General features: G+C 45.0%; 1 protein-coding gene across 1 annotated transcript in view; it reads left to right on the top strand.

The window, feature by feature from the left end:
- The window catches only part of EGFR (epidermal growth factor receptor), a 526,637-nt gene that overhangs the window by 348,930 nt on the left and 153,118 nt on the right, over window positions 1–24,589 (top strand). Inside the window, exon 11 of the mRNA XM_069211504.1 lies at window positions 11,308–11,398. Coding sequence (XP_069067605.1) covers window positions 11,308–11,398 — 91 coding nt within the window. The remainder of the gene's footprint in view (window positions 1–11,307; window positions 11,399–24,589) is intronic.

Here is a 24,589-nt window from a genome sequence, read left to right as displayed (position 1 = left end):
ACATTACTTCCAGCAGTACCACAATCAAGCACCACATCCTTGGTACTGTGGGACAGTGCAGGCTTCACCAAGTGAAGCTTGCAAAAATCTGCTGTACAACTCCCACAGGAGTACCTCAGTACTCCACAGGAGGTATTTGTTGAGACCCGCACTATGAAAACATTTTTTTTTTTCCGCCCCTCGGGTGGATCCTCTGAGCCCTCCTCTTATCAGTGCCAGGTGGACAGGTTGTCTCCACCCTGTCCGTAATGTTATATTTTATTTGCTCCGGACATTTTTCTACAAGTTACTGCTGAAGGTTTGGCCCCGCAAGACTTAAAAGGCCAATGGGAGAAAAAGCTCTCATATCCAATCAAAAATGCTTATTTTTTCAATTTACTATATCGTGAGGTTCTTGCGAGACCAACCATCCAGTTATACCTATATTTTTTTAAGCGGTGCTTTAAGATCCCCTTCCCCTTTTCTGATGAATACTTCTAACTGCATATATATCAGTTTGTGAATTCTCCCATTCACCAGACTAGATGCAGAGATTTTTCACAGCATTTCCCTCGACCACCAGTGCAACTCTGCATGGAGTTTGTCTCTCCCAAAAGTGCTATCCAGGCCACAATATAACTGCCACCTCTCCGCATCGACATTGGTTCCTTTCTTTCCACGTCTACCGACTTGTATCTGGAGCCTGTTGACTCAAGATCTGTCTTTTAACAGTAAAATTCCCCATATTTTTGTAGTGTTAAATGAACATGTCTTCCCTTAAAATTATAGGGTACAGACCCCCTAACGATTGCCAAAAACAGATGTCTGTGATGGACCCACACAAGGTCTGTTCCTCATGTCTTGAAGTTGTGCGCCAAATGTGCTGAAATGAATCTGAAGTCGATCAAAGCACCATAGGAAAGCTTCATCCCGATCGAAGTTACATATGCATTCTCGGTCCCAAGACTGTTCCCAAGAGAGATTATCATCCAACTCCAGATCCTCAAGTCCAAGAAGGAAAACCTCAAGCCCAAACATTGTTCCCACTCTTTCCACCATTTGTCAGGAGCAATATATGTTGGGGTCCCTACAGATCTCGGTTTCCCACCACGGAACCAACCTCCTCACTAGTCCTGATCCAGCCTGGGTTACCGGTCCGTAGGTGATACCACAGCAGAACAAGTAGTTTATGTTGCTGACTTATGGTACTCTTCTGGAGCCTTCTGGCTTCCTTTTGGGCCCTATGGATCCAACTATGGACTGTGGCACCCAGTTGGGTCATCAGTGACTATTCCGTCCCTGACTGCGCCTCCTGATCTCACTGTGGGATCCTCTGAGGTTCCAGAGCTGACGACTTCTCAGACTCCTCCTGTGGCATGGCTTCCCATGCGTCGATACCGGATGGACAGTCCATTGTCCTTTCAGACTGAAAGGAAATCTGCTGTGACATCAATCAAAGTTGCACCCACAATGACGACTTCCACAACACCATTCTGACTCTGACACACTTCCGTGAACTCACAGGTTTTCAGACCCGTAACTCCCACACAACCCTACTAAATTCTCCTGCATTCATCTCACCCTGCTACTATGCTCTCCCTAACCCTTCCACATACTCTTCCCCCTCCGCCCCCCTTTATTCATCCCAAGCCTTTGGGTTGAGTAAATGAAGGATATACTCCCAATTAACACTTCTGGATTTCTTTCCTCCTCCGCCCCTCCATTACTCCAGTCAATCTAACTAACAAACTCTCATACCCACGGCTCAAATTAACTCATAATAATACTAAAACTGTACTCATTATTAAACGATACTAATCCATCACTAATTCTTGTTGGGTTCCGGAGTAGCGTGCTACTCATCGAAAAGCACTTCGATGCCTCGTCAGGGGTAGTAAGCGCTATATAAATATGATTACAATACAATACAATGTTGCTTTATGTTCCTATGCTTCGTCCCAAGCCTTGGATGGCAAGTATCAGAGATAAAGAAATGTCCTGATACTCAGCTCATTCTCTTCTCAGCTGTTGTTGCAGATATTGTGGGTAATGTCAAGTTAGAAAAGGCACAGAATTTGGAGAGCCTGTTTTTATTCAAAATAACAGAACTGGAAGGATGTCAGGACCCAGTCAGGTGGTAAGGTACCTTGTAAGTCAGTCTTTAGCCAACCAGTCTAAGATGCAAATTCTAATACATATTCCCAGGCACCATAACTTAAAGGAGTAGCAAGGGTCCAAGGAAGTGTTGTTTGTACAGCCATTGTCCAGGTATTCAAAGGATGGTGAGCATGCCAGGCATTTGAAGAGCGTACGTTTCCCCTGTGGTTTTAGGATAGCTAGCTGCAGCTGTAGGGCATATTTCTGGAATGAATATGGCCTGTAGCCCAGGAATCAGACAGAAGTGCAACCACTACAAGGTCTCCAAGCCATCGGCCTCTGCGCCAGTTTGAAGGACATGGAAGTTGGATTGGCCATAACACTAATGCAGGGTACTTCCCTATAATGCTACACATTATGGGGGTCATTATGGCCCCGGCGGTGAGTGTTAATGTGGCGGTAGTACCGCCAACAGGCTAGCGGGTTGGCTGCAGCCAACCTGCCACTTCTCCACTCATACCGCCATGGCAGTATCAGCTGCCAGGCCGGAGATATCAATCTCCAGCCCGGCTGCCGGCACAGTACCTCTGGCGGCAGTATGAGCCTGCCCACCAGCATGGTTTTCATGGCGAAATTCCTTCCCAGTCACCAGTAGGCGGCTCCCCCAACACACCTGACACCTCTCACCCCCTCCATCCAAAGCCCCTCCCCACCCCCATACATACCCTAACCCCCAACCCGACATTCAAATACACCCCCACCCCCATCCAAACACACACACCCCTACCCCCTCCAATCATCACACACACACCCTCACCCCTCTGATCATCACACACACACACACCCAATACATGCACACACCCGCAGACACGCACCACGCATACACCCAATCACTCACTCTGGCATACGCGCATTTATACATGCATACTTCCAGATATGCTCGCACACATTCTGACACACAATCAAACTGACATGCAGACATGCACTCACTTCACAATTCTAACACACATTCACTCACAAGCATACCACTACGCACATAACACAACACACACAGACGCATTCACACACTCACTCACACATTCATGCACACACTCAGACACACACACACAATACCCCCTACCCTCTCACCCCCCTCCCCTGTCAGAAGCCCGACTTACCTTGAGCGAGCAGGTCTTCCGACAGGGAACGGGAAGGGGTGCTGTCAACGCCTGCGGCGCCCCGCCAGCGGAACACCACCAGACTTTATTACTTGTCATAATACGACAGGCGGCGTTCTACTGGTGTGGCAGTGCTGGTGGTAGCAGCGCCAACTTACCACTGTCCGCCACCATGAGCACTGCCAGATTTCCACCCTTCTTGTGGCGGAAGTCCGGCAGTGCTCATAATATGGCAACGGATGGTAGCTGCTGTGGCAGTATTTTGGCAGCCGTCACAGCGGCGGTAGGTGGTTTTTACCACCAATGTCAAAATGACCACCTAAGTGTCCTCGATCCGTACACCATCCACAGAGCAAATAACACCACACACACATAAAACTATCACATAACAGCACTCAGGCAGTAATGAAGTAGCCCAGTTATGGGGTTGCAAACAGATTTTGCCAAAAGTATTGTTAGACTCTTCTCCCAGGGGTACATCTCCAGACTAGCAGTGAGCTTCCACCAACTGTCAATGCACCCTTAGCCTGATACAGAGATGACGGTAACACCTTCTGCTGTGGCTGACAATACACACTGACAGTACCGCCAACCCAAAAGTGATTTGTGTTCTGCTCTAAGGGCAACAAAAGACCATGAAACACCTGCAAGACAATCAAAAATGTTGATACTATTTTGCAGAAATCTAAAGGTTAGTCAGGAAATGTGAGAAGGGCAATCTAGCACAACAGTCCGCACATTGAAATTACTTTTTTCTGTATAGCTTCTTCTACCTAACAGCTTTTACTGCATCCATACCATAGATTCCTATTGCCTTTAAACTTATCCTGTCATCACCACCGAAATGCTTTAGAGGGGTAAAGGCAGAGTGATTTTTCCACTGAGTTCCTTAGCATTGCCTTTTACAGTTTATGTAGCGCAAATTCAACCAGAATATATTGGAGCGCTTTACATGCGCACCAGTTGCATTACACAAAGTCACATTCATCCTTTAGGCATGGGTAGTGATTTAGCTAGAATCCCAGGATGTTGATCTGATGCTGAGACACAAATCAGGTTCCCCAGTTCCAAAGTCAGCAGCTCTAGCTGTAATGCCACATCTACTCCCTTTCTGAGTAAAATGTGGGCTAGTTTTGCCAAGCGAGGCTAAAGGGTCATAAGGCTGTGCTGGGATACAAAAACTCCCCTCAAAGTTTGAACTCTCAACAGTACTATGTTTTAATATAAGAACCCAGCGGTACCATCTTTATTAATATTGGGGTTGTTCCTGCACAAGTGCAATATTTGGCTTTAAATTTAAAAGAAAAGTTCTTGTGAAGAATACCGAAGGCGACTTAAAGTACCTACTGAATTCTACAGTGTTGAACAAGTTGCACAGTCTTGATGTGCTACAAATGCAAATGTTGCTGTATTTTTAGGAACAATTCTCTGACCCTTGCCCACCTGGTATTTGAATGATCCCCCACCCCCCCCACAAATGATCACTTATGCTTTTTACATTGCTTGATGCTCCTGCTTAGGTGATGCTAGCTACAGACCTGGTATGGATGCCAAAGCTCTGCTAGTGAGCCACACGTCATCAGTTTAAAGGGTATTTGAACAGGCCATACATTGCTTCCTACAACTCCTCATAATGCTTGCCATCAATGGTTGTAAGGCAAATTGATTAAATTCCATTTGGTATTAACTGTGCTCGTGCTAATGTGTCTTTGAATATATAAGCGAGGGGTTTGTAATTAACATTTAAATTTTGAGTACCTACATCACAAGATAGTCCTATAAAAATATGCAAACTGGAACTTGCAAAAGGACATCCGCATTGTGGTCACAAAGAGATTCATTGGCCTTGAACATTTCACTGGTTTCTATCACACAGAGGTAATTTCTGACCCATGCATAACATATTGCTTTCCAATAAAGATGCAAGAGCATCTCCATACGAAACAGATTACAATGATACTTCTCAATGAAAAATCTCACCTCCTTGTTTACTGTATTGAGTCAACCTATAACCCTATTCTGACTTTGCTTTTCTCCTTTTTAGGTTGTGCTTAGCAGTGCGCAAGCGCTGCTTTTCCGATGTGTTGGTATCTATGTGGGCTTTTAACCACGTCCACCTCACTCCCATCACTTTCACTCATTCGTGGGCTTGCCTTTTAAAAAGCCTTTGTTATCATTGGTAAATACTTTATGTTTGTCTCTCCTTGGGGCAGTTTTTTTACCGCCTTGGGGACCGACCCTGTTACATGGATAATTGCACATTTGCTGAAATGTTTGACTGCAAGTGAACTTCTTATTCCTTTTGTGTGTCTCCTTCGCGCTCATGCTCATGGCAGCATGACGCTTTGAATCGGCTCAATTACGTAAACTGTTTTACTTTTCATTTTTCCTTTTGTGCATCTCCTTTGCGCTCATGGCAGCCATAGCGCTTTGAATCGGCTCACTTATGTAAACTGTTTTACTTTTCATTTTTCTTTTAGGCGTCTCCTTTGGGCTCATGCTCATGGCGGCCGTAGCTCTTTGGATCGGCTTGCTTATGTCAACTGTTTTACTTTTCATTTTCAATGTAGGTGGCAAGAAAAGTCTAGTTAGGAATTTATAACACCAATAACTCTAACTTGAGCAAACACGAGACCCACTGCATTGCAAATGCTTGTTTAAACTTTTTATTACTTGCTTAAAGTTTATTTTTTCTGTTATATGATATAACGTAGCTCCCAATTATTTTGTAAACAAAATATTATTGATTTTTTTAGCCACAAAAACATTAAAAGTCTGGGTAAGGAGACCAATTTACACAAAGAACTAAAGATGGTGTACAATAATGTCTGTACAGTTAAAATATTATAATGCCTGCACATTTCACCTTATAGTACAGAACATCAGGGGAAATCTGCCTACCACTTCAACAATCATGTAACCTCCCCAACCCCTCTTCCCCTCCAACCTATGCCTCCGCCCAAGTTACTTAGCCTGTCATAGCTTAAGAAACCCACCCAGTGGAGAGCCATAGTGTGCCTTGCTGCAGCCATCCATGATTCCACAACGCTTATTGATCAAGGATTTCAAGACCTAATCATCTTCTGAGTCATGTGTACACAAAAGGGAGCTATCAGATGTGTCCTGTTCTGGTTCTATTAAACAATTCACCAGGTGGTCCCAAGCCCAGGCCTTGTCAATGGAGCCATGTCCCTTCTTCACTTCCTGAAATAGTACCACACTTTGGTAACTGACCCAGAAAATGCGAACCTCTCCATTTACCCAGCTGGGGACCCTGGGAGCTTTCCAGTGTGAAGTAATGTCTTGTTTTGTGAGATTCAAAGCCAGGCCCACAAACCTGGTGGTTATTTAATTCTTGCTCAGGCATGGGGGTGCAAAGAATTGTGTTTTGCATTGTTGTGTTAACACTTTTGATCCCCCTCTCTAGAATTCCAGTAGGACCACACCATGTGGAGCATTTTAGCTCATTGTTCTCCACATCTAGGGCAAGATGCTTTGGTTGCACCGAAAGTGCTAGTGATCTTGCCAGCAGTAAAGCATGCTCTATGAAGGATGTAAAGAATTTAACAATTTAAATCTTGCGTTTCTTGAGGCTGTGTATATGTTAGAGAGTATTGTGGCCTATTCTGCCTCTTCCTCCCATTTTAGGTGCAATACTTCCAGGGTAGTACTTATGTCATCCTGCAGTGCCTGACACATTCACTTAACTGCCTTCATCTTGGAGTTCATAGTACAAAGGACTCAGCAGCATGAATGGACGGGTTGGGGGTTCAGCTGTGCCCATTTCCCAGAGGTTCTGCTGTGTCACCACCACCTCTCTGTGTAATAAAAACAGCCCACATGGTAATTAAAAGGTCTCTCATCATCAAATGTTAGTAGTTTCCCGTCCTTATATAGGTCTTCCACCCAGGTCACACCATACGCAGACTATTCTGTCAGTTCACATAGTGCCCCAAAGTATAATCTTCAACCTCAACAATGAAAGGTCGTGAGAATAAAGGAAGTGGACTCGGTGCACTGTAGGTAACATTGCCAGCAGTGCTAGATAACTGCAATTCCATGTGTCGGCCTAAGGGGGCATCTGGGGACTAGAAGAACCTGAAAAAGGGTTCGGATTCTCGGAGCCTTGGAATTTCAACAGAAATAACTCCGTTGGGGTGCACTCGTGAGTGAATCCATTGGTTAAACCACTGGAGTTGTGCAGCCAGATAGTAGGCCTCAAGGTCTGGTGCCACAAGTCCCCCCTCCAACATTGGTCGGTGGAACCTGGACATCGCCACTCTACGCCTAACAGTTCCTCATGTAAGTTATTAACAGTGAGTCAACTTTTTTGGAACATTCAGCATGGAATATTTATCTGTAGAGTGGAAAAGAAGTATAGCATTTGAGGGAGCGCCACCACTTTTGCGACTGCAATCTGACCCACTAAAGATAGGGGGAGGGATTTGCCATAGGCAGTGTTAGCATAGAGTGCTCTGATGGCCGCCCCAATATTACCATCCAAGAGGTCTTGTGGATCATGATAGATTTTAACACCTCAGTATTTCAGAGAAGTTGCCTTTCAGGAGAGTCCTCACAGGTCTCGAGGTTAGGTTCATATTTCTGCAAATAGGGAAGAGATGTGATTTCTGCCAGTTGATGCAGAGGACTGACATGGTTCCAAAGTGCTCGAAGAGTGATTTTTGCTCCCTCATAGGTCCTCCTCCACGCACCCTAAGGAACAGGAGCATGTCATCCGCGATGGGTTACCCCCTGGCATTCTTGCCCCAATATAGTGCGCACAGCTAGTAACAGCAATGGTGAGCAATAAGAGTGAGAGTGGGCAACCTTGCCTGCTTCCTCTTCCCACTATATATGAGTTTGCCACTTTGAACCCGTGCTGTGGGTGCAAAGTACAGGAGCATGGTCCACCAGATGAATCCGAGACCCAAACCCATCTTAGAGATCACTTGATCGAAATAGTCCCATCCCAGGCTATCAAAGGCTTTTTCAATGTCATTTGCTACTATTATTGACCTGTCTTTGTCTGGGAATGTGGATAAAGGAGCCGTCTAATATTAAGTGCAGTGTTGCGTCCTGGAATAAAACCAGTTTGGTCAGCTTGAATCAATTTAAACATACATGTTAAAAGGAAGGGGGCAACTATTTGACTAAGGATCTTGTAGTCCTTGTTGAGTATTGGTAAGGTGCAGTATGCTCTGACATCATGGGGAGGGAGGCCCGATTTCAGTCGCGGAACCACCAACACCTCATTAGCAGTAGTTGGCAAGTGGCCCGCTTCCTGTGCAGCAGTGTAAAGGTCAACTAGTTTTGGCACCAGCTCCTCAGCATATGCGGCATAGAACTCCCCTGGAAGGCCATCCACCCCAGGGACCTTGCCTCGGGCCATTGCTCGATAGCTGCTCTCACCTCCTGTATGGCAGTAGAGTCTCCCAGTTTATTAGCCTCATCCTCTACTAGTCGCTCTAAGTCCATTGATTCCAGAAAGTCAGTTGAAACTGACTGGGGGGAGGGTAAATCAGGCGGGGGCATTTAAGAGGTGTAATATTCCTCAAACCTGGTATTAATATAGGTCTGTCCATAGAGGCCATCTCCCACAGAAGATTCCACCTCCAGGATCAGTGAGTTTCTGGACGTCGGGTTGGTGAGTCATGCCAGCAGCCTTCCCGCCTTATTGTACTCAGCAAGCTCCTGTATCATGTACTCACGATGGTCGAAGCACCAGAGTTTCTCTGTACAAGCTGCCATCAGTTCTCTAGCCTCTAGTACCTGATGTTTCAACCCCTGGTTCCCTGAGCTTGCGTGCTTCAGGTCTCTCAACGCTACCTCCAGTGTTTCTACCTCCTTCACTAGTGTGTGCCTTACTCCCACTGTTTCAGCAATACATCTCCCCCTAATCACCAATTTGAAAGCATCCGATTCAGTTAGATGTGAGTCTGTGGAGACCTCATTGTCTTTAACGGAGTTCTGGATGGCCTACCAAATGGATTGTGCAAACACTTGGTCGTTGAGGGATTCAACATGTAGGTGCCAGTCTGGGATACTGAAGCGCTCTTTGTGCCAGTCCAGAGAAAGTAATATCAGGTTGTGGTCCAAAACCATATGGCAGAAGTATTCCACATTGCGGACAGCCCTCTGTACCCCTGGTGAGCTAAGAAATGCATCCAGGTGTACATGCAGCTTGTGCATTCCCGAATATAAAGAATAGTCCTTGTCTTGGGGATGAACACACCACCAGGAATCAACGAGGCCCCATTGCTGCTGCCAATCCAGAAATGTCTGAACCAGGCACACAACAGGGGAGTCACCTAATGGGGGATTAGAGAGGTCAAGGATCGGGTCAGTAACACAATTTATTCTCCCCATCTAGCAAGACATTCTGAGTCATATATGGAGCCAGTACTCTGGATAGTTCATTGAGGAAACCACTCTGATTTCTTCCACTCCAAGACCCCTCTAGTCTCGTTTTGAGCTTGGAAACAGTTCTATTAATATCTATTAATATCTAGGGTATGTGGGAGTGTCCTCTGGGGTGCTACTATGCACCTTGGTGCCCAGAGTTTTATTCCCGTCGGTCAGGATGACGATCCTGCTCTCCTCTGTATGACAATGGCTAATTCTGCATCTCCACATGCCAGGCACGTCGCTCTGTTGGGGGCCCGCAGTGCAACCAGGGCCCTCCTAGGAGTGACCTAAAAATCCTTGTGATATTTGTCAATCACTAATATTCGTGTTTTCCTCCCCTTTTCCCTTATTGTCTCATATGTTTGTTTGGCGCAAGGGAGATGTGGGGTTGCCTGGGCCATCCCCATCAAGTCAGTTAATTGCGCCTCATAGTGTGCTATCCGTGTACTGATTAGGCATGTCGTGCAGTTGGGCCGCACTTGTTTGCTGGTGGGTGGCCTGTGCTTAAAAGTCCTGCGGCCATCCTCCCGGCACGCCGCTCACCTCGTTGGAAAGGCCCTGTGGGCCACGCCGGTACCAGTCCCTTCCCCTTCCTCTAGTTCAGTTGGGGCAAGTAACGGTCATGTCGTACAATCCCCAGGACAGGTGCTGCCTCAAATGCATCCATTCTGCTCCAGGGCGGTCAGATTTATGCACGATATGGAGAGCGACACCACACTCGCTCCCATACTGCCATCTTGGCAAGTGGCCTCATGGTGCTCGACGGCCGCCCCAATGGGTCAGTCCCGACGGGGTATATCCATACTGCAAAGTTAGGCTTGGAGCTCAAGGGGCTAAACAGGTATCATTACTATGTTTTTGGGGGTTGAAATAGTCCAAAATATTATGCTGATATATATTATACTTATTAACCAAATATAGGAACAAGGTATGTACCACGTTTTCTTTCTTTTTATTTTGACTTTTTTAAACAAAAAAAGATGCAACAGCAAGTGCGACTGAATGGCATTTATTTCCTCCCACAACGTGGGTCATATAAAATGTAGGAACTGTGTGGAATATATTCACAAGTATACTTTAAAGCCAGTCCTATTAAATGAGGCTCTACATTGGTAAGGACAAGGTATCATCTGCTCTCCCCCTCTCTGCTCCAGTCAGGTTATGGCAGCTAATGAAAAAAGATGTTGGTCACCTGGCTCTTGTGTATTCATTATGGCCCTGACAAAGCACAACCCTCCACGAGGAAGGCCCATTCACAATGTTTCCTTTGTGCACATCCCAGAAAATCTGTGAGACACTTGTTGAGCATTAATGTTCTATTATGCTTGTCAAAATTTTGTATCCAACAGTTTATTTGTATAATTTATTTAAATATGCATTTGTTTGTTTTATATCACAACAACAAACTTTCTTTCTGCCAATTTGGCCAGAGTGAAAGTTAATATTAGCAAGATTATTATATGGCTATCTTCGACATTCATTCATAGGTTTGACTTAGATTGTATCAGTGATCAGGATACATTTAAGTAGGCAGATTAGTAGGAAAATATCTCAAAGTGTACAATTATTGATTGCAAGTTTATTCAGTGTATTTGTAAACTGTAAGTTTCAATACAAATTATGTACTTTTTTCAAAGTGTTGAGGGTAAAACATTCTCTTTCATTATAGGATTTTTGGCAATTCAGGCATGGCCTGAAAATGCAACTCATCTCCATGCTTTTGAAAACCTGGAAATTATCCGCGGTCGATCACAGACTGCGTAAGTAAAACTGAATTATGGTTTATATTGGAACAACCAAGAAAGAAGGAATTTCTAGTTATTTTTAATGTCAACACATATAACTAAATTATATGCATGTTCTATAATGTACATGGTTCTTGTTTGATATTGAATGAATAACTATGGAAGAAAGACTGGTGATTAAATGACTTCACACTTTCACTCACTATGATTCATGCAATCCTTCAACACTAACCCTGTAAGTATGAGTGTGTATAGTAGGATCATATTGCAAAGATGGCTACTAATGTACATTCATCTTGTCAGCTTGAAGCATGAGAACCTCTTCAGGTTATCTACCAGAAGTTGGTGAGATACTTCATGTAGACAGGGGCTTTCAGCTACTTTCTGAAATGAAGAAGCAATGAAGAGAGGATCACTTATGATAGAATGTTGTTCGTACGTTTGTTGCATATTTTGAGAAGATTTATTTTGTGGGCCTTTTTCTGCGCTTCGTGATTTCCAGTCTTTTATTGATAACATGTTTCTTTCAAAAATTGTTCACACAACATGAATATGAAATAGTGAATTCCTAGTTTCAAAATCCTGTCTCAGACTATTATACATCCGATAAATGGCATAATAACAGAATATTTCTTGCAGTTATTACAAATATCAATGACATTTAGTTCTTTACATAAATCATTTAAAATTAGATATAACATCTACATGGGCATGATCTTATAGATTTGTTAAATATGATCTGTAAACCCATTATCTACATACATATTTTGCATGTATGAATGGCCACCGTCATGTTATTACCGCAGATTCTATCCCTGTTCATCTGACAAAGCATAGCCAACTTGTGTTTTCCTTGTAGTGTTCAGGAAATCCCAGTATTGGAGATACACTGTGGAGGATTTTGGACATTTTCGCTGCTTTTAAAATCCTCAAGTCAAATCAGTGGTTTTGTAAACTGTGGCAGAACAACATCTTCTGAACAAGGCACGCTTAGCATGATCAGCATTTTCTGAAACTGTGCACGCTTTTCTTTCACTTATGGATCAGCGCATGTCTATTCCTGCTGGCTCCCACTGTGTGGTCCCACCTTGTGATGCATGGAAGTGTCTTACATGCAGGGATGCTGGGAGTGAGATTACTATGGCAAGTCTGAGCTGGCTTTTCTGTTCCTGTCAGAAGCTCACACTAGCATGTGACATCATTACCTCATGTACGCTTTTAGTGGCCATCTTGGATCGCTTCTGAAGCCAGCCATGCTGAAGTGCACCATTAAGAATGCTCCTCCACCTGCAGATAAGAATGACTCTGCATTCATTTCTTGGGCTCTGTGAGATTATGCCAGGTTTGCCCCTGAATATGCCTTGGCAGTGTAACACGTTTGGTCCCTTATTACCAAGAAAGGTAGTAGGAGGGTCGAAGTCAAGATGGCGATGAGGACAGATGATCAGCAAAAGAGCTCCATAACACGGCCCCCAAAAAATCTTGCAATATCCTAACATATCCCATGGGAATGAAATCTCAAAAGCTAACGACAGCCTCCTAAGGGAATCCAGCATCGGAAAAGAAACGGCTGGAGGTTAGGAGATTGGGCGTGATGGAGAAGGCAGCACAGTGGGCCAGCTGAACGCCAGAGGAGAGACTCACAACGCAGTGGCCTAAACACCTGCCCTCCAGCCTCCCAGGCCCAGGAAAATGGCAAATGCACCCCTCAATGGCAGAACCACCCAGCCCATCTCAACAGGTTGGAAACAAATACATCTTGTTGACACTCCACCACAGCTGACGTGCAGAGCCAGGTTCTGCCAGCCAATCTGTGCTGAAACAACAAGTGATGGACGGAATGCTGAACATTGTCAAACACTCACCCCCAGTCATAGATCTGGGTTTAATCCATCATTCTTTTGCTCACCATGCCACCCCAGTTTGGACCCAGCCATATGCAAATCAGTCTTGACCCTGTTCCTCATGGGAACAGTCCAGACCGAACTGCCAAGCCAGGTCCTCACTGGACCGGAAACAAGCATCCTGGGACCGGTTTCGGGGTTTCACCCCTCATCAGCCAGGCTAGCTTGAATCCAGTGGCATGGGAAGCACGGGACCCACGTCTGGGCATACCCTTCCCACGTAGGGCGACAAAGCAAAAACAACAAGTGATGGACGGAATGCTGAACATTGTCAAACACTCACCCCCAGTCATAGATCTGGGTTTAATCCATCATTCTTTTGCTCACCATGCCACCCCAGTTTGGACCCAGCCATATGCAAATCAGTCTTGACCCTGTTCCTCATGGGAACAGTCCAGACCGAACTGCCAAGCCAGGTCCTCACTGGACCGGAAACAAGCATCCTGGGACCGGTTTCGGGGTTTCACCCCTCATCAGCCAATCTGTGCTTGGCATGGTGAGGGAGACCCCAACGGTAAAGAAGAGGTGGAGACTGGAGATTGGTTGGCCCGACCGCTGTGGTGTGCCTGACACTTCAAACTCGGGGCGGAAAGCCAGGCGCCAAGGGATCCGACCGAGGCGCAAGTCCCGGCAGGCGCGCAAGTAGAGAGCCGCAATACTGTTGGCTGCCTACCGGTCAAAATAAGCGATGCAGAGGAAGCCTGGCAGAAATCGGCATCTACCTCCCTCCATTGGTAAGGAGCAGAAGGGAGGGGGGGAGATGAAACACCAGCCTGGGCTGCCTATGGATCTGGATGAACAGGAGAGGCATAGTCTCTGTCTAACCACATTGAAACCCACATTGACAAGCAAAGAGGGGGAAGCAGTGAGACCCCCCACGGCGTTGGGGAACGGACAGTATCCATCCATAGAGATAGCTGGTGGGGAATAACCTACATGCACAAGGCCTGCAGCAAATCACTCACAGGAGATGAGACAAGACTAGGGCAAGCTACGACCCAAAAGGTATCCACTGTCCCAGTGGAGGGGTGCTTCAAGACCTGGTGAAACAACCAATAGTCAAAGAAAACAACTGTCCAGATCTGAGATTGGGACACACATATTAGATGGATGCAGGCCTGACATCATAACTACAGGTGACAACTAGGCTCTTTGGAGGGTGGCAAACTGGGAAAGCGGCCAGACCCAAAGCCGTGTGCAAACTAGCGGAGTAACATTGGTACTGCGATCTAACCACAACATACTACAATAGTGAAGCACCACAGAGTAAGGAAAAACATGATGTGTGAACAAGAACTCAGGACTTCCTGCCAAGGGAAACTGGACAAATACGTCAAAGTGGTAAATCCCCCTACAGAAGGGGCCGTTGAACCAGATTCCCCATCAGTCCCCAACAACACAGTTCTCCTGGCAACCATGCAGTCCTCCCATGAAATCCTGGAAGGAAAGATGGGTGAGGTCCAATCCGAGGTCTTCCTCCTTAGACATGACCTCAGAAATGTGGCGGACCGAGAGTCCTATGCTGACACCAGAATATCTGAACTAGAAGACATAGTCAAGACTTTATGTAAAGAGGTAACTGAAAGCTGCAGCATTAATAAAGATGTGCTGTGGAGGCTTGTGGATTCCAAAAATTGAGCCCAGAGGAATAACCCCAGATTTCCGGAGGGGGTGGAAGGCCTGAACACGCAAACATTCTTGAAACAATGGCTAAGGAAAACACTTTCCGAAGGAAAATTATCCTCCTGCTTTGTAATCGAACTAGCATATCAGGCAATGGGGAAACCACCACCTGGGGCTCCACCAAGACCAGTAATTGCAGAGTTTCTGAATTATCAAAATGGAGACATGATACTCACCGAAGCCCAGAAACTGGGAGAGACCCAACATGAGTATTCTAGGATACAGTTCTTCCCAGGCTATACTAAAGAGGTACAGTGTCAACAATGTACGTTTGATTCCGGCAAAGAAAAACTGCGTACCCTCCATATACAATACACATTCCTATACCCGGCCAAATTGAAAGTAATCTTTCAAGGGAAGACACACTTTTTCCTGACCCAATAAGAACCTTGGGAATGGCTGGAGGAAAGGCGCCGTCTGAATGAGACTAGAAGCAGGAGACCAGATGTCCGGTTGATAAAAGAGGCAGAATTACAGCCCATTGATAAGCAGCGACCCAAGAGGAGAAGCCAGTCCACACAAAGGAGAAGGGAGATGACAACATGGTGACCAACAATTCTGACCAGACAAATCACCTTATCTTTAGATTTGAGGGGGAGTGACACTTGACCATAAAAAAGCTCAGGGCAATGAATGACAAGGAGACGCCAGGACATAGGGCATCCGGAGAGGATGCAAAGACTGACTCAGACTCCCTCCTTCCTTTAGCAGAAGCCATTCCATAACTGTAAAAAAAAACAGTTGACTCTGGAACACTCCCAGAAGACCAGGAATCTGAACTGGCAGAGACGATGCAACCCATGGGAACAAAGGCAGCTTAGGGGTCCTGGGAAGAGCCACCCAATGCCTTTTGGAGATGGACTCAGGAGTCAGAGCGAACTCTAACTTGAGGAGAGACTCAGGGCCACCAGACACTCTGTGGTAGGCTTAAATTAGGAAATACAGATTCAAAATTTTATAATATCTATAGCTTTGCGGAGGTGGGCTACAGACCTCTCAGATTCTTCTGTTGAGTAGTTACTGTTATGTTCTGAGGGGGGAAGCACTCACAGAGGATTATGGGGTGTGGGGATTGGGGAGTTTAGGGAATTAGCTCCAACAATAGAGGGAAAAGTGATTGAATCACAACATAGGGGATGGACAGAAAATGACATTCTAAAGGCACAAAAGACTATCCATCAACAATCAGACAAAGACACAAGTGATAAATTAGGGAGTAGAATAACTTGGTGATCATCATTGCATAAAAAGACACAAACCAGATGTGGTCTTACTCCAAGAGACACACCTGAGGGGATCCCAACGCAAATTCCTATATAGGGAGCCTGCACACTGTTGGCACATGTGGGGTACATAACAGGGTCCTGTTGTCGCGTGGGCTCTCATTATCCTAAATGAGACTACTGGATTTCTAGGTAGCAGGATCGTTCCTGGTGTGGGGGACTGAGTCTGGCCCACTTGGAAGGACCTCTGTCACCCTAAATCCGGTTTTGCTCCGGCTAACTAGCAGTGCCTCATCTCTCCCATGGGGAAGGGATGATTGGGCAGCCAAGCGCATGACATCTTTGGAACTTCTCAGGGAAGTCGTGGTCACTCAGATCCAAGCCAGCTCTCTCATTTACAGAATGATCTCATATACAAATGACAAAGACAGTTTGAGTTTTATATATATATATATATTGCTTTTAATAAAACGACTGCATTTTAGATAATAAGGCATGAGCTGCAATAACCAGAACCATACAACACAGTAGGATTGAAATAGTCACGATCAGAGTGAAACATAAAAACAACGCTATCATGGTGTTAATGGATTCTATTCTCTCTCGCAGTTAGTTCTATTTCGAGCACAGCATGTTAAGCTACTAACTTGCCTTTCAGATTCCCCGGGAAGCCATCAACCCTCATACCTGAGCAAAGGCCTGTGATCTGGTTCAGCATCTGCAACGAGGCAGTCAGCGTCTAGTTGTGGTTCCCTGGTCGGAATCTCCCTCTTGCGTGTATTAGGACAAGGAAGTGTTTTTATAACTAACATGTCAATGTGATCACAAAATGTCCCTACGCAAGAATGCCAAAGACTAAACTCCTACCACGTCTATCGGCAATGTACCAGACTGTATCCTTGACTGAAGCACAGAGTGAACAAGAATGTGTTATTGAAAACTCCAGTGCTGAAGTAGGCTAAACAGTGTGATATAAAAAATAAAACAAGACCGTAGAACTGGCTATTTGCAAAATAACAGTACGAAGCTGAATAAAAAGCATTTAGAGCAAAGTGCACAGAGGCTCTATGCTGCAAGCAAAGGAATAAAATACATCCAGGGCAAAGTGCACAAAGGCCTAACGCCTGAAGCTAACATGCAAAGGATACATAAAACTGACCACACTACACCCTCCCCTTGTCGGTAGCAAGTGGGTCTAATCAAAACGAAAATACAAATATGCTCCAGATACAAAAATATACAAATACATTTCGACAAGTCCAGAGGATACCAAAGCATAAAACTAAATTTAAATTTGTAAGCATGTGACGGAAAAGCCAAATCGTTACAATGTCAATTTTAATTTTAAAAAAACAAATTTTTAATGGAAGCCACAGAAAGCAGGAGATCCTCCACTTCGACAGATGTCAACACTGGAAAATCCACGCCAAATACCATCATGGAGCAGGTGTGTTCCAAAGCCCCAGAACCATCCAAGGCAGCACCCCGTGCAGGGCCTATGAATGAGACAATACCATCTTCCTCCAGGAAGGGAATCTCGTAAACTGCCACACGAAGCAAACGCAACCGTAGTGCATAAGTCTGGGAATGAGCCCTAATCGGGAACATCAACAGATCAGCATTAACCACTGGGGGGCGCTGCAGTGAGAGACAGAAAGCCAGTGCATGTTCAAACGAGCACCAAAGGCACCGAAACACAGGTTGCACACAATCGAAAACTGGTCGGAATGACAGAGACAAGTCACACTCCAAATGTCCCAGGAGTGTTGCTCCAAAATGCTGCATCATGCGTTCACGACACAGCTGCGCTGACGGGAGCGCCAACATTGGATTTTGTTGCGGTGGGACAACCATTGCGGAAGAACAACAGCAACAGCAAAACACCAGCCAATAAAGCCAAAGTAATCGGAAATCCCCCCAAAACGCTTCCGTAAATAGAATGAATAGCCGAAGGTATCAAACCGAATATGGAAGAGAAGGTATGAGCAAACCCAACACCAACGGCTTTGAAAAAATGTGCAATTCCAGCAGTGCTGGACGCATTAAATATACGTCCCACAAGTTCACCAAAGTGGCTCGGAAAGTTAGTATTTAATAGGGACTGTATTTCTGCTGATGACCTCGCCACCTGAAGTGCGTAGGTCTCGCGTGTAGATGTAAGGGCCACATGCTTTTGAAACAATAGAGCCTTCAGTCGACTCAACTTGTCGAAATTCACCTTGGAAGTAGCAATGTGAGGCCAGATGTCCGCTACCTCCCTAAATTGAGTGGGGGGAAACAACACATTCCCGCAGCACGTAATGGCCTTGGTGACAACGACCACGTAAACTATTCCGCCACGCATGCCACAACAGGCTTCACTGTTAAGAAGGACTTAGCTGCCGTTTGAAAGCACCTGGAAAGTGTTTTTAATCACGGGGACTGGAACTCCCTTTAGATAGCAAGCCAAGTTTGCAACCAAGGCATTACACGCCCCATGCAAAGACAGCTGCTTACAAACCATCGAATGGCTGACAGAAGTTTCGCATTCACTACCACTAAGAAAAACCTCCCTCATACCATCAAGACATCTGTATAAAAAGGGAAGCTCCCACACCTCATGTATATAACTGTCTTCCAATTTCTCGTATCTGCCCACCGGAATATGCTTCAAACAGGAAGTGAATTGCAGAGTGGAAATAGGCAAATTAATAACCCTGTGTATCAGCCACTCAGCGGACGGAATCTCAGCTACAGTAAAAGGCAACTTCTCTAACTTTTCAATATTCAACATAACATATGTCGCTTCCTTTTTAGCCATTAGCTGTTGTTGACGTGTCAAATTAAAGGAAAAAATATCTCCCTGGCTCGGATGTGCTGCCACGGAACGCGACCTGCCTTCAATGTCTGTAGAGTCCAACCCAATTGCATGATGGACCGTGTTTGACTCTGCCCATGATATAAAGAAGACATATATGATCTAATAATGTCTATATCAGAGGAAACAATATTATCAATCATATATACACGCTCGGACAGGGTATGCGTTCCATTATCCACAACAGACATTGCTTGTTTCAAATTCTCTTGATCTATCTGCCTCAACCGGGCCGCCACCTCCTGTTGAGAAAGTTTCCATATCTCATTGTACACTTCATACAAAAAAACGTTTCTTCCGGGGCACTCTTGGACCTGACAAAAAATCTTGCAAGTCAGTATAATTAGACAGTAACGTGAGATGTGTCTTAACCGCATCTAGCGTGGATGACTTTAACCACTGTTGACAAAGTTTCCCCACGCTATTAGTGGTAATGATATCAGCATGTTCTGGTGATATGTAGCGAGGGTCTGCCCTACTAGCCCTGAAACCCCCCGAAGAGGTGACAAAACGTTGATGACACCCATTAGTGTCTATGGGCCACAATAACCACCCGCCTGGACGTGTCAATGAAGTGTTAAGCGTACCATTCTGGACCCAGTCTGTAAGCTCACTAAATATGGCATTAATATATTGCTGCCAATTTTTCATTTTGGAAGGGACAGGTATGCTAGGCAAATTCAAGACTCTAATTGTTGCTAAGCCCAAACAGCTAGTCTGTTGTACAGTGTCATTTAAGAAAATCATTTGGACAGGAATAATACATGCCCTAAACAATGTATTCCTACCCCACATTTGCCAATTCTTCGTTCCCCAAACACTTTTCAAATCAACAGTTTTTAACCAGTATTCATACCCCTCAACCGATAGTTTGGAAACAAACAAATTTGAATACAATAATTTAGTATCAGTGAACAACATTTGCTTATTAACATGCGGAGTAACTTTAAAATAGTAAGACTTAGCATTCTGTTGATGATGCCCAGAAAAATATGCAAATTTATCAGCATAAGTTTTAGCACTCCCCTGTGGAGGAGTCGGGCAATGTTCCCATTGCATATACTCAAATATTGATTTAGGGCTACTAGCTTTATGAATAAAGTGGTGTCCATAATAATTGTAACAAAACATGTCACCATAATTATCTCTAAACTGGTAAGCATCTTCATTTTCATAGACAGTATAATACTGTAATTCTGTCAACATAGAATCAACTGTCTTCACATCCCAATCATCAGATACAATGCCTGGTATAACCACATCATTCATTGATAGTTTGAGAACATACGGTATTTGAATTATTTCAGTGGGACCATTTATATCAAACATTACTTTATCCCACACAATCCCATCCGGAATTGGTACAGCAGAAATGTTCACAAAGGACAAGTCTCTTCGAACCATATGTGATGAAAAATGCGGTTTCAACACCTTCTCCACCTGCTCAATCTCAGATCGTTCAGGAAGAAAATGACCATGTATCACCAGAAAAAAGGTAACAACAAACCCCAACCATAGGAAAAAGGTCATCACAGTCATGAAAAGCCACAGATAGTTCCAAGGAACAACAAAATATGTGTTTTTGAGCTGATACAGCAGCTTACGTGGACACAGGGCTGGTGTTGAAGAGGACGAGGAGTCCGACACGGTATCATCATTGTTATTAAAGCAGCCGGAGGCAGTTCTCGCAAAAGGTGCAACTGTAAACAAAGGAGCAGATTGTGTCTCACGCCGTGGTACGCTGTAGATAACACCTTCAGCAACATCAGTAGTCACAGCAACTTGATCAAAAGATTCCAAATTATTCGTCGTTAGTGGAACAATCACAAGATCAGCTTCCACTCTCCCCAAGCTCGGAGAGGAAACAGCGTCAGTGCAGATCACCTGCAGTGGAACATCGTCCCCAGTAGTGAGAGGGATTCGGGAACTACTGGGCGTTCCTCTTGGTCTGCTGTGCAGAATCGGCCACATGTTGTAACTTGACATTGTCGATGGAAACAGAGCGATTTCCTTTGGTCCCTTGCAGCGGTGGCAAAATCACAGTTCTTGTGCCGTGGATCCCTAGTACAGGGACTGGCAGTCGATATGAAGGGCCAAATTATTTTTTCTCTGCGACCTTTTCACGCACCAGATCCCCAATTCTGGGAATCCAACCAGTAGGCGTTACTGGTTCATCCTTAATTCCTGTGGAGGCAGCACTGGCAGAAGAGTTATCTTCACGGAATTGTTGTAAATCCTGCAAAACAGTGACACGATCATTTATGTCAAAGGGCATATCTGCCGTCTCCACACCAGGACCATCAAGATCAGGAACATACATTTGTGTTCCAAACAGGCACTCATATGAAGTACGACCCCCCAGGGACCTGCTAGGCAAGTTATTAAGTGCTCTCTGTACTCCATACAGGTGGGCTAGCCAACTACAACCCGTACCTATAACTCTGCCCGTTAAGGATTGCTTTAAATCGTGATTTAAACGCTCCACAACAGAATTTCCCTCGGGATGAAATGGAGACGAGAACTGGAGCTGGACCCCCAACGAAGCCATGGTGTCCCTGAATGCCTCAGAGGCAAAAGCAGGGCCCTGGTCCGAATGAAAAGCCGCAACTGCATATGTATCAACAAAGATACGCAAATCTTTAATAACAGTTCGAGCGTCAGCCGAGCGCTGTGGCCAGACCCACACAAATCTGGAGCACGAATCTACAGCTACCAATATATATTTGTATGCACTATCTGGTGTCAGCGGACCACAATGATCCAAGTACACACACTGTAAAGGTTTATTCGATATCAGAAGGGGCGTCTGTTGCGGGCATCTAGCCGTGGAAACTTTAATTTGTTGACAGATGTCACAACAAAGGACATACTGCTTTGTCTCCTTATAGAGACCAGGCCACAAATAACGAGCCTGTAAGGGTGAAATTGTGGCAGCCACGCCTGCATGTGCAGATGCCGCCCCCTCATGTGCTGCAGTAATTAATCGATGTCGCTCAATTTTATTGGGCATCTCACGTACACCAACGCCTGGGATTTTAACCTCAGCGTTCAGCATACCACCAATGGAATAGTGATATTTGGAAGGGAATCCCTTAGGATATGGCGTGCCATCAGCCGTAGCCTTTATGGAAGCCAAAATCTCTGTGTCTGGTTTGGAACTCGAACGAGTTACTGCGGCTACAGTGGAAACTGCCACTGCCGATTTCGCGGCTTCATCAGCCAAAGTATTCCCAGCAACGTGTATTCCAACGCGGTGGTGTCCAAGTGTATGCACAACATGGACTTTAGGAAGCGTTTCCTTCAGATCCGCAACCTTCCCCCACAGCAATCTGTGTTTTATAGTGTTACCCTTGGAATCTCTGAACCCATTCAACCTCCAGTAATGTAAATATTAATTGAAAGACTGAACACAGTAATAGGAATCACAAACCAGCAGTGTGAATATCGCCGGATCTGCATGTTCCAAAGCTAACAACAGAGCTTTCAGCTCAGCCAACTGTGCTGTACAGTCTCCCAAGGACTGTGTATAAGTATGTTGGGGGCAGAACTTCTCCCCCTCCATATGGCCGCTCAACACCGCACATGCAGCAGAATACTGTTGTTTTGTCCCAACCGCTGGTTGCGCAGAGCCATCGGTGTACATGACCACCTGATATTAATCAATAGGCAATGTGCCAGCGGGAACTGGGTACTCCATTTCATATTGGAAAAATTCCTGAGTCTGCCATTTAGGGTCAAATATGTAATCTACATCAGTGGCTGTCAAAGACGTTGCCCTTGTATCCATCGCGGGTGTAATGCTTTTGAATTAGGAACACTCGCTTTCTAAGGCTGGAATTGGGGAAACGACAATGATGCGTTGGCCCTGGGCAAGAGGTCGTTCTTTAATCACAGCCATCTGTACAGCAGTGAGAATTTTCTCAGTTTGTGCAAAACGATGTTCTGCAGCAGAATACAAGTGGGACTTGTATGCTATCAGGACTGTCTCACCCTCATTAAAGGTGACATATGTAAACCCAACGGCCCCAGCTATAACCCTGATGACTAGATGTGTCTTATTGTCCCGTGTGTGTAAATGCTTTACTGCTAAGAGATCAGTTTGCAAATCTCGAATAATATGTGTATGCTCAATCGTCCAAAATCTACTCGAAAAATTTGGGCGAATCAACTCGTATAATGGCTTTATACGTGTAGCATAATCAGGAATGTAAGTTCTGCCAAAATGTAGAAATCCCAATAACGACTGGAGTTTTCGAATCGTATTAGGAGGTTGCAACTATGCACATTTTTCCAAAAAGTGAGGCGCTAAGCTCTTGCCCTCATTCGACAGCTCATATCCCAGGAAAATAACGCTGAGGAAGGCAATTTTTGATTTTTAAAAATTTTATTTGTAGCCAATTTCGGCAAATCCCACAACAATGCGGGCTACCCGCCTTAAATGTTGTAGTAACTCGTCATCTGTCAGATATATATCATCGACATATGACAAAGCTTCAGGGTCCAACTCGTGCAATATTTCCGTTACACGGGCCGAATACAGTCCCGGGCTATTCTTATACCCCTGAGGCAAACGACAACATTTTTCTGAGAGCCAAACGCACTAAAGCTAGTCAAATCCCTACTTTCGCCCGCTATATTCTGGCAGAAGAAACCATTCGAGATATCCAAAGTTGTTTTGTATTTCTTACGCACAATATTATTCATAAGCGCAGCGCTGTGTGAATTTTGTATTGCATATGTGCGTGTATGTCCATTTAAATGTCTGTAATCCACCAATATCCTATAAGAATGGTCTGGTTTAGCTACAGGAAATAAGGGATTATTCATCGGCGAGACACAGGGTTCAATAACTCCCTGGTACTCCAACTGTGTAAGAATTTTCCTTACCGATGCCCTTGCTTAAAAAGTTTATAGGATATTGCGGTTGCGGCTGAGGTTCGCCCTTAATCGGAATTACATGATAAGGTGAATCCCTATCCACCCCACATGATTTCTATATAAGGCGGGTGCCTGTGCCAGAGCCCATGTATTACTATAGGACTCTGCAAGTTCTCCCGGAACAAGTGGTGAGAACGAAGGTGTAATAACCTCCTCCCCAACTGGACAGTCGCGAACAAAGCCTGGGGCCCAATCCTGTTCGGCCAGCAGAATGTCATACAATTTGACTACACAATCCCAAAAGATGGCGTTTATAGTGCGCTCAATGTCCCCTTCTAATTGCAATGTTACTGTATAAACTCTATCGGGATCAGAGACACGCATATCTGCTGTTTCGACTTGTATGAAGTCATCAGTTGCTTTCACCTCCAGATGCTCTAGAAGATTCCGGCGAACTATTGTGACCTCTGCCGCGCTGTCTAACAGTGCTAACGCCCATGTCTTGTTCTTCAAGAGAACTGTCTTCTTGTGTGGCATGTCTAACTGAGACTGCCGCCACCTTCTTCTTTTTAAACTGCTGCTTTTGTTGGGTCGGTTTCTCTTCTTTCTTGACAGAAACCTCAGTTGAGCGTTGTGATTCCTGTCTCGGTTTCACGTACTC

Source organism: Pleurodeles waltl, chromosome 10, assembly GCF_031143425.1.
Source record: "Pleurodeles waltl isolate 20211129_DDA chromosome 10, aPleWal1.hap1.20221129, whole genome shotgun sequence".
NCBI lineage: Eukaryota > Metazoa > Chordata > Amphibia > Caudata > Salamandridae > Pleurodeles > Pleurodeles waltl.
The sequence above is the reverse complement of the archived record's forward strand: the minus strand, read 5'-3'. Positions and strand labels throughout refer to the sequence as shown.